At 29.2% G+C, this 10,461-nt stretch overlaps 1 protein-coding gene across 1 annotated transcript; it reads left to right on the top strand.

Annotated features, from left to right (window-relative positions):
* Positions 1 to 1,209: 1,209 nt before the first annotated feature.
* Positions 1,210 to 8,114, top strand: LOC111797456 (collagen alpha-2(I) chain-like). The gene is made up of 2 exons (XM_023680451.1): positions 1,210 to 1,885; positions 7,423 to 8,114. The coding sequence occupies exons 1-2, from the start codon at positions 1,210 to 1,212 to the stop codon at positions 8,112 to 8,114; spliced, it is 1,368 nt and encodes a 455-aa protein (XP_023536219.1).
* The last annotated feature ends 2,347 nt before the right edge of the window (positions 8,115 to 10,461 follow it).

The raw sequence follows: 10,461 nt of genomic DNA, 5'->3' as shown, positions 1-10,461 counted from the left end.
ATTAATATCATTCAATNAAATAGTTATCCCTAAATTATCGAATTTTAATCATATTTAAACAAATGAACATACAAGACTATTTATTTGATACTAGGTGACGACAAAATTAAGAAAATCACTCATCTATCATCAAACCTCTCAAAATGATAAATCTGTCTAATTTTTTTTAATCCTCGTATATCACTCATAAATGTAATTAANATAAAATAAAAGAAAGACTTCTAACCTCTTCAAATGACATATAGCGAAATTAAATCTAAACATTTTTTTTGTTTTTACACTTGTTTTTGTCCATACCTTATATCGCTTTTTATTTATTTATTTATTTTTTTTTATATCGGTTTGTTTTTATGAATTACTGTGTAGCATTGTTATTTTAAGAAAGGAGTGGTGACAGATCAGAGGAGAGAGAAGTGGGAAATAAGTTACCTTTTCTTTTTTCTTTTATCTATGGCAGACTCATCTAGAAGTGTTGAGGAGAGATATTTGGGAAAAGAGATGTGAGAAATTGGTGGAGAGAGGACGGGATACCTTTTATATTTTAATTATTATTATTATTTATTTACTTATTGGGCTATTACAAAAATAATTTTAAATTTGGCCATTTATAAAAAAACAAATTAAGAATTTTTTTTATGGAATAGTTATGGGTTAAATTATTTAGTTTTATTATTATTATTATTTTATTCTTTATTATTATCATCATCATTATAATTATTATCATTATTATTTATTTTATTATTTTTTTAATTATTTTTTTTAATTTTTTTATTAGAAAAACTAAAGTTTCACTAATTAACGTGAATTATATCATTTGAAAATATCAAAAGTGGCATAAATTTGGTAGAAACCTTCATATTTATGTCTATGATTATTAAATTATATAATGTTAATCAATAATGTAGAAATTAAAATTATATCTTCATAGATAAGAAATATTTTGAATAAAAAGTGAAGAAATATTATAAAAGTTTTAGATTAAAAAGATTCTAAGACCAAATTATTCTTTTCACACCCATTGTTAAAGTATCTTGTTATAAAGCTGGATCATCTCATTAGATAGAAGATAAAAAAAATTAGAGACATCCTTGTAATACGTCTTTAGAGACTCTAATTAAACTTGCTACAATCACGAGGCCTCATAATAAATTTAAAGGAGGGCTTTCAGGAGATGTTGCTGGATTTGGACCAGTTGGGACACGCCTCTTCATGACGAGACCCAATGGAGGCGTTTCGGGAGATGTTGCTGGATTTGGTCCTGTTGGGACACGCCTTTTGGTGCCTAAACTTGAGGGAGGGCTTTCAGGAGATGTTGTTGGATTTGGACCAGTTGGGACACGCCTTTTGGTGCCTAAACTTGAGGGAGGGCTTTCAGGAGATGTTGCTGGATTTGGACCAGTTGGGACACGCCTCTTCATGCCTAGACCCAATGGAGGCATTTCAGGAGATGTTGCTGGATTTGGACCAGTTGGGACACGCCTCTTTGTGCCTAGGCCCAATGGAGGCGTTTCAGGAGATGTTGCTGGATTTGGACCAGTTGGGACACGCCTCTTCATGACGAGACCCAATGGAGGCGTTTCGGGAGATGTTGCTGGATTTGGTCCTGTTGGGACACGCCTTTTGGTGCCTAAACTTGAGGGAGGGCTTTCAGGAGATGTTGCTGGATTTGGACCAGTTGGGACACGCCTCTTGGTGCCTAGACCCAATGGAGGCATTTCGGGAGATGTTGCTGGATTTGGTCCTGTTGGGACACGCCTCTTCGTGCCTAGACCCAATGGAGGCGTTTCAGGAGATGTTGCTGGATTTGGTCCAGTTGGGACACGCCTCTTAGTGCCTAGACCCAATGGAGGCATTTCAGGAGATGTTGCTGGATTTGGTCCTGTTGGTACACGTCTTTTGAGACCGAAAGAAAGCACATTGCCACTCTCATCCCACTTTGCCTCGAGACCATTGAGATTGGAAAAAATACCAATCAGAGAGATCAACAAGAAGGCATAAACCATATTGACATTTTTAAGCAAGCCCATTTTGTCTTCACACAAGTATTCTAACTATGAAATCACAACTTTATATAAACTCCGTGAAGAACTAATTTAGGAATGTAGTAATAGCTTGTGTAAATATATTTCCATCTAAAAACCATTTACCATCTATAACCATATTTTTTTGGGATGAATTTTCCTAATTTATTGGTAATTAATGATTTTTGGAAATTAATTATGCCCTATAATAAATATAACTAATCATTTCAATTTATTTTATTTTAGAAAAACTTCACCTAACTTTAATATTAATTATAGAATGAAAATATTTCCATTAATTAAAAATATTTCCATTAATTTTAATTTTAAAAGTGCATGTTACATTTTTTGTGTCACAATTTGTGCATTAGGAATCCTCCCATATCCGATTTTGATAAATTTAGATACCCAATTATGTAGGAGCTGGATAATTAATCCACTTTCCATATTTTTCCAATTGATTTAAAGGTGACTGAAATTTAATAAGATTTGATTCTTGTATATGACATGGAATGCTTAGAAATTGCAGGCTAAATAAATGTTGTCTATTAAAACAATTTTAAATTATGCAATTTTATAAATTTTTTTTTAATCAAATAGTTATCCGCAAATTATCGAATTTTAATCATATTTAAATAAAAGNTTAGTGCCTAGACCCAATGGAGGCATTTCAGGAGATGTTGCTGGATTTGGTCCTGTTGGTACACGTCTTTTGAGACCCAAAGAAAGCACATTGCCACTCTCATCCCACTTTGCCTCGAGACCATTGAGATTGGACAAAATACCAATAAGAGAGATTAACAAGAAGGCATAAATCATATTGACATTTTTAAGCAAGCCCATTTTGTCTTCACACAAGTATTCTAACTATGAAATCACAACTTTATATAAACTCAGGTGAAGAACTAATTTAGGAATGTAGTAATAGCTTGTGTAAATATATTTCCATCTAAAAACCATTTACCATCTATAACCATATTTTTTTTGGATGAATTTTCCTAATTTATTCGTAATTAATGATTTTTCGAAACTAATTATGCCCTATAATAAATATATATAATCATTTCAATTTATTTTATTTTAGAAAAACTTCACCTATCTTTAATATTAATTATAGAATAAAAATATTTCCATTAATTAAAAATATTTCCCTTAATTTTAATTTTAAAAGTGCATGTTACATTTTTTGTGTCACAATTTGTGCATTAGGAATCCTCCCATATCCGATTTTGATAAATTTAGATACCCAATTATGTAGGAGCTGGATAATTAATCCACTTTCCATATTTTTCCAATTGATTTAAAGGTGACTGAAATTTAATAAGATTTGATTCTTGTATATGACATGGAATGCTTAGAAATTGCAGGCTAAATAAATGTTGTCTATTAAAACAATTTTAAATTATGCAATTTTATAAATTTTTTTTTAATCAAATAGTTATCCGCAAATTATCGAATTTTAATCATATTTAAATAAAAGAACATACAAGACTATTTATTTGATGCGATTTGACCACAAAATTATGAAAATCACTCATCTATCATCAAACCTCTCAAAATGATAAATCTGTTTAATTTTTTTTAATCCTCATATATTACTCATAAATGTAATTGATATGTTTATTATCTTTTTATCTTATCAATAGACTAAAAATGATAAATGTATCATATTTAATTTTGTTTCTATCGATAATTGTTTTCGTATTCATCTTTGAAAGTCTATAATGATAGAATATAAAAGTGGTATATTAGTTGTAATGACCCTAAATTTCTATATGCTCAAGAGTCTCTACTGATGTCTCAGACTCATCTCTCATGCGGAAATATAGCTCTTAAAAGAAAACGTCATCTATAGTATAAATATCCAAACCGTTAAAAACATCATATTCTCTGAGAAACAAAGTCATGGTCTTAGGTGTTTAAATACAAAATACTAAAATTTAGAGAAAATAAAAACAAATACAAAATAATTTTAAACAAATGAAAGGCATAAAAACTATAAAAACCTAAAATATGCCCCTAAAATATGCTTATGAACATACAACATGTATATGTTCCCTCTAAAGTCCATCATAATGCCTTTCATGACACAACCCTCTAGTCTCATCTCTTTGTTACATTAAGTAACACGTGATCGTGGATATTTATATTAATATTCTTTTCATGCTCTTAAGGTTGTGTTCTAAGTCGATCTAACGACATGATGCAATATGACACTCATCATCATATAACATGCTAAATATGGAAAACATCATCATATTAAACAAAATGTCATGCAAAACTCGTATTCATCATAAAGCCATCACGTGCATCACACATAATATGTACGTCATGCATCATATAATATATATATATATATATATATATATATATATTACACATATCATCATGCATCATAACTCATACATTATCATAAATGGTAACTTATACAATTTCTAGCATATCCCATAATAGGACCACTTAACTGATTAACTGATTAACTTATGTGAGCTCATGACATCAGTTTCAAATTCGAACTTTTGTAACATTATTCCTCTTATTTACAAGGGTCCATGTGTTAAATTTTATGCGAACAGTAGAGTTTTTGTAGGAGTAAAGTCTTAAAATTTTATATATATATCTATATTATTCTATTTTTATTAAAAAATTCATTTTCTAATTGATGGAGTTAATAGATAGATTTATTTTAACTTCCATGGTACTTTCTTGTCATTTGGAATTTTATTTTGTTTTATCATTTAATTCTAGTTATAGTAAGTTTTTATTTTATTTATTTTTTTTCTATATTTACTTTTATGTTGGTATCATTTAATTCTATTTTTTTTGTCCTATTTTTGTTAATCAATTTCTCTCACATTTTTTTTTTACCAATTTAATTTTATTTCCATATTTTTATTGCCCTATGGTTAATTAATTCTGTTTTTAAAATCTGTTTTCATGTATTCTAGAATCTGATAATTTCTAACTCAATCTAACTAATTGCAATAGAATTTGGAAAGATATATAATTGCGGGAAGACAATAGAATTAGGAAAAATAATCATTGGTGTGATTTCCTAAGAATAGAATTAAAATAAAAGAAAAGAAAAATTTTAATTTTATTCTCATTGGCCTATTTTTATTTCATTTTATTTTCATATCACATCAAAATATATATATATATATATATCCGTCATTCACATGTCATATCATAATCATATCATATTAAAAACATTTCGTGGTCATATCATTCCCTAACTGATCATAGCCTTAACATTCTTATAACTACCATAATTATATCGTTACATGAACGTACGTTAGTCATATCGTTACAGGAACGTATCCTAACGCTATCGTTCTATCAATCTATCATAAACCTATCCATTTCTATTCATAACCTAACCATATTCTTTTATCAATCAATCGTGACCATATCATTTTTATCAATCTCTCATATCCATAACACTTCGATACTTAACTTAACCTTAACGTTTCATGAACATACCTTACTTCTATCATTACATTAGGTTTAGTGCATGTTTCTTGTATCCTATCTTAATCATATCATTGAATAGATCGTACTATGCGTATTATCATACAATGCACCGATTATAACATATACATATCATATCATAAGCATGTCGATTCATAAACAATTCGCACATATCAATATATAGGACACATGCAGAACCACATGGTACGTGTCAACATCAAATATANAATTCACATATTATAACATATACATATCATATCATAAGCATGTCGATTCATAAACAATTCGCACATATCAATATATAGGACACATGCAGAACCACATGGTACGTGTCAACATCAAATATAACCATGCTGATAGTAAGACCACTTACCTGATTAGCTTAGGTTGATGTCACGAATTTATCCTCAATGAAAGTTCAATTTTGTTTATTGAAATCCAAGTCAACCTATGTGAGCTCATGACATCAGTTTTAAGTTTGAACTTCTACAAAATTGTTTCTCTAATTTACATTGGTTATTGTGTTATACTTCATGCGAACGTCAGAAGCATCAATTAAGTCTGGAATTATTTATATATCTTTGTTATAGTTATTTTCATACAAACCATTTAATACCTTTAACATTTTCGAGCTATTCTACTTTCTCATACTATGTTTAATACCTTTAACCTTTTTTTTTTTCACTATGTTTAATACCTTTAACCTTTGTTTTTTTTCCTCCTTTTAATTACATTCACTTTTTTCCTCATTTTAATTATATTCACAATCTTCCGCTTTTTATCTCGATTTATTTCCTTTTCCTGGTTAGTTTTAGCAAATTTTTTTAATTAATTCTTATTTTCTCTCAAAATGGCTAGGCATTTCCTAAAACTCATACAAAATTCTTATAATTTAATTTCTCATTCAAAACTAATTAACTATAACCAAATTAATATCGTTGAATAAAATAAATTAATTGACTATAACCAAATTAATATCATTCAATAATATAAAACAAAGACTCCTAACATCTTCAAATGATATATAGCAAAACTAAATCTAAACATTTTTTTGTTTTTACACTTGTTTTTGTCTATACCTTAAATTTGCTTAAGCCTTTTTTTATTTTTTATTTTTTTTATATATGTTTATTTTTTATTTTTTTTTATATCTAATTATTTTTATGAATTACTGTGTAGCATTGTTATTTTAAGAAAGGAGTGGTGAAAGATCACAAGAGGACAGACCCATCCAGAAGTTCTGAGGAGAGATAATTGAGAAAAGAGATGTGATAAATTGGTGGAGTGAGGGACAAGTTACCTTTTATATTTTAATTTTTATTATTATTTATTTATTTACGGGTGTTGAGAGACAAAATAATTTTTAATTTTGCCATTTATAAAAAAACAAATTAAGAAATTTTTTTAATGAATAGTTATGGGTTAAATTATCTAATTTTATCATTATTATTATTATTATTATTATTATTTTAATAATAATAATCATCATTATTATTATTTATTTTATTTTAATTTTTTATCTTTCTTTTTGAGAAAAACTAAAGTTTCACTAATTAACATAAATTATATCAAATCCCATAAATTTGGTAGAAACCTTCATATTTATGTCATGATTTTTCATATTTATGTCTATGATTATTAAATTATATAATGTTAATCAATAATGTACAAATTAAAATTATATCTTCATAGGTAAGGGAGATTTTGAATAAAAGGTGAAGAAATATTATAAAAGTTTTAGATTAAAAAGATTCTAAGACCAAATTATTCTTTTCACCTCATTGTTAAAGTCTCTTGTCATAAAGGTGGATCATCTCATTAGATAGAAGATAAAAAAAATAGAGACCTCCTTGTAATACGTCTTTAGAGACCCTAATTAAACTTGCTACAATCACGAGGCCTCATAATAAATTTAAAGGAGGGCTTTCAGGAGATGTTGCTGGATTTGGACCAGTTGGGACACGCCTCTTTGTGCCTAGACACAATGGAGGCGTTTCAGGAGATGTTGCTGGATTTGGACCAGTTGGAACACGCCTCTTCATGCCTAGACCCAATGGAGGCGTTTCGGGAGATGTTGCTGGATTTGGTCCAGTTGGGACACGCCTCTTCGTGCCTAGACCCAATGGAGGCGTTTCGGGAGATGTTGCTGGATTTGGTCCAGTTGGGACACGCCTCTTCGTGCCTAGACCCAATGGAGGCGTTTCGGGAGATGTTGCTGGATTTGGTCCAGTTGGGACACGTCTTTTGGTGCCTAAACTTGAGGGAGGGCTTTCAGGAGATGTTGTTGGATTTGGGCCAGTTGGCACACGCCTCTTAGTGCCTGGACGCAATGGAGGTGTTTCGGGAGATGTTGCTGGATTTGGACCAGTTGGGACACGCCTCTTCGTGCCTAGACCCAATGGAGGCGTTTCAGGAGATGTTGCTGGATTTGGTCCAGTTGGGACACGCCTCTTAGTGCCTAGACCCAATGGAGGCATTTCAGGAGATGTTGCTGGATTTGGTATTGTTGGTACACGTCTTTTGAGACCCAAAGAAAGCACATTGCCACTCTCATCCCACTTTGCCTCGAGACCATTGAGATTGGACAAAATACCAATCACAGAGATCAACAAGAAGGCATAAACCATATTGACATTTTTAAGCAAGCCCATTTTGTCTTCACACAAGTATTCTAACTATGAAATCACAACTTTATATAAACTCGGGTGAAGAACTAATTTAGGAATGTAGTAATAGCTTGTGTAAATATATTTCCATCTAAAAACCATTTACCATCTATAACTATATTTTTTTGGATGAATTTTCCTAATTTATTGGTAATTAATGATTTTTGGAAACTAATTATGCCCTATAATAAATATATCNGTCTTCTACTGCCTCACTTAACTCCCCCTTCTTTTCATTCTCCAAAACCTATAACCGTTTCTATTTTTTTTATTTCTTTTTATTTTTTACTTTTTGTCACAATTTGTGCATTAGGAATCTTCCCATATCAGGTTTTGATAAATTTAGATACCCAAATGTAGGAGCTGGATAATTAACCCACTTTCCATATTTTTCCACTTTCCATATTTTTTCAATTGATTTAAAGGTGACTGATATTTAATAAGATTTGATAGAGAATATGATGATTAAAATTCTTGTATATTACATTGAATGCTTATTTATAAATTGCTGGCTAAATAAATGTTGTCTATTAAAACAATTTTAAATTATGCAATTTTATTTAAAAAGTTAATTTTTTTTTATTAAATTATCGAATTTTAATCCTATTTAAATAAATGAACATACAAACTATTTATTTGATACTAGGGGACGACAAAATTAAGAAAATCACTCATCTATCATCAAACCTCTCAAAATGATAAACCTGTCTAATTTTTTTTAATCCTTGTATATCACTCATAAATGTAATTGATATGTTTATCATCTTTTTATCTTATCAATAGACTAAAAATGATAAATGTATCGTATTTAATTTTGTTTCTATCGATAATTGTTTTCGTATTCATTTTTAAAAGTCTATAATGATACAATATAAAAGTGGTATATTAGTTGTAATGACCCTAAATTTCTATATACTCAAGAGTCTCTACTAATGTCCCAGACTCATCTCTCATGCGGAAATATAGCTCTTAAAAGAAAACGTGTATAAATATCCAAAACATTAAAAACATCCTATTCTCTGATAAACAAAGTCATGGTCTTAGGTGTTTAAATACAAAATACTAAAATTGACANACTCATCTCTCATGCGGAAATATAGCTCTTAAAAGAAAACGTGTATAAATATCCAAAACATTAAAAACATCCTATTCTCTGATAAACAAAGTCATGGTCTTAGGTGTTTAAATACAAAATACTAAAATTGACAGAAAATAAAAACAAATACAAAATAATTTAAAACCATGAAAGACATAAAAACTATTCTAACTAATATGCTTATGAACATACGACACGTATGTGTTCCCTCTAAATTTCATCATAATGTCTTTCATGACACATTAAGTAACACGTGATCGTGGATATTTATATTAATATCCTTTTCATGCTCTTAAGGTTGTGTCCTAAGTCGATCTAACGACATGATGCAATATGACACTCATCATCATATAACATGCTAAATATGGAAAACATCATCATATTAAACAAAATGTCATGCAAAACTCGTATTCATCATAAAGCCATCACGTGCATCACACATAATATGTACGTCATGCATCATATAATATATATATATATATATATATATATATATATATATTACACATATCATCATGCATCATAACTCATACATTATCATAACTCATCCATCATCATATATTAGTATACGATATCATACGACGTCACTCATACAACATCATAACTCATACATCATCATAGCTCATACATCATTATATACTAATATACAACATCATACGATACTGTTCATACATCATCATAACTCATATATCATCATAGCTCATACATCATAAGTGGTAACTTATACAATTTATAGCATATCCTATAGTAGGACCACTTAACTGATTAGCTTAACCTGTTGTCACTCATTTAAAGTTCGATTCTATCATTTGAAATCCAAGTCAACCTATGTGAGCTCATGACAACAGTTTGTTCTTTGAAATCCAAGTCAACCTATGTGAATTCATGACATTAATTTCAAATTCAAACTTATGTAACATTATTCCTCTTATTTACAAGGGTCCATGTGTTAAATTTTATGCGAACATTAGAGTTTTTGTAGGAGTAAAGTCTTATAATTATATATATATATATATTATTCTATTTTTATTAAAAATTTCATTTTCTAGGTTACTAATTGATGGAGTTAATAGATAGATTTATTTTAACTTCCATGTATTATTGTCTTTGTAATTTTATTTTGTTTTATCATTTAATTCTATTTATTGAAAGTTTTTATTTTATTTATTTATTTTCTCTATCATTTAATTCTATTCCCTATGTTACG

Source organism: Cucurbita pepo, chromosome LG06, assembly GCF_002806865.2.
Source record: "Cucurbita pepo subsp. pepo cultivar mu-cu-16 chromosome LG06, ASM280686v2, whole genome shotgun sequence".
Classification (NCBI taxonomy): Eukaryota; Viridiplantae; Streptophyta; class Magnoliopsida; order Cucurbitales; family Cucurbitaceae; genus Cucurbita; species Cucurbita pepo.
Note: the sequence above shows the minus strand (reverse complement) of the source record. Positions and strands in the feature narration are given on the sequence as shown.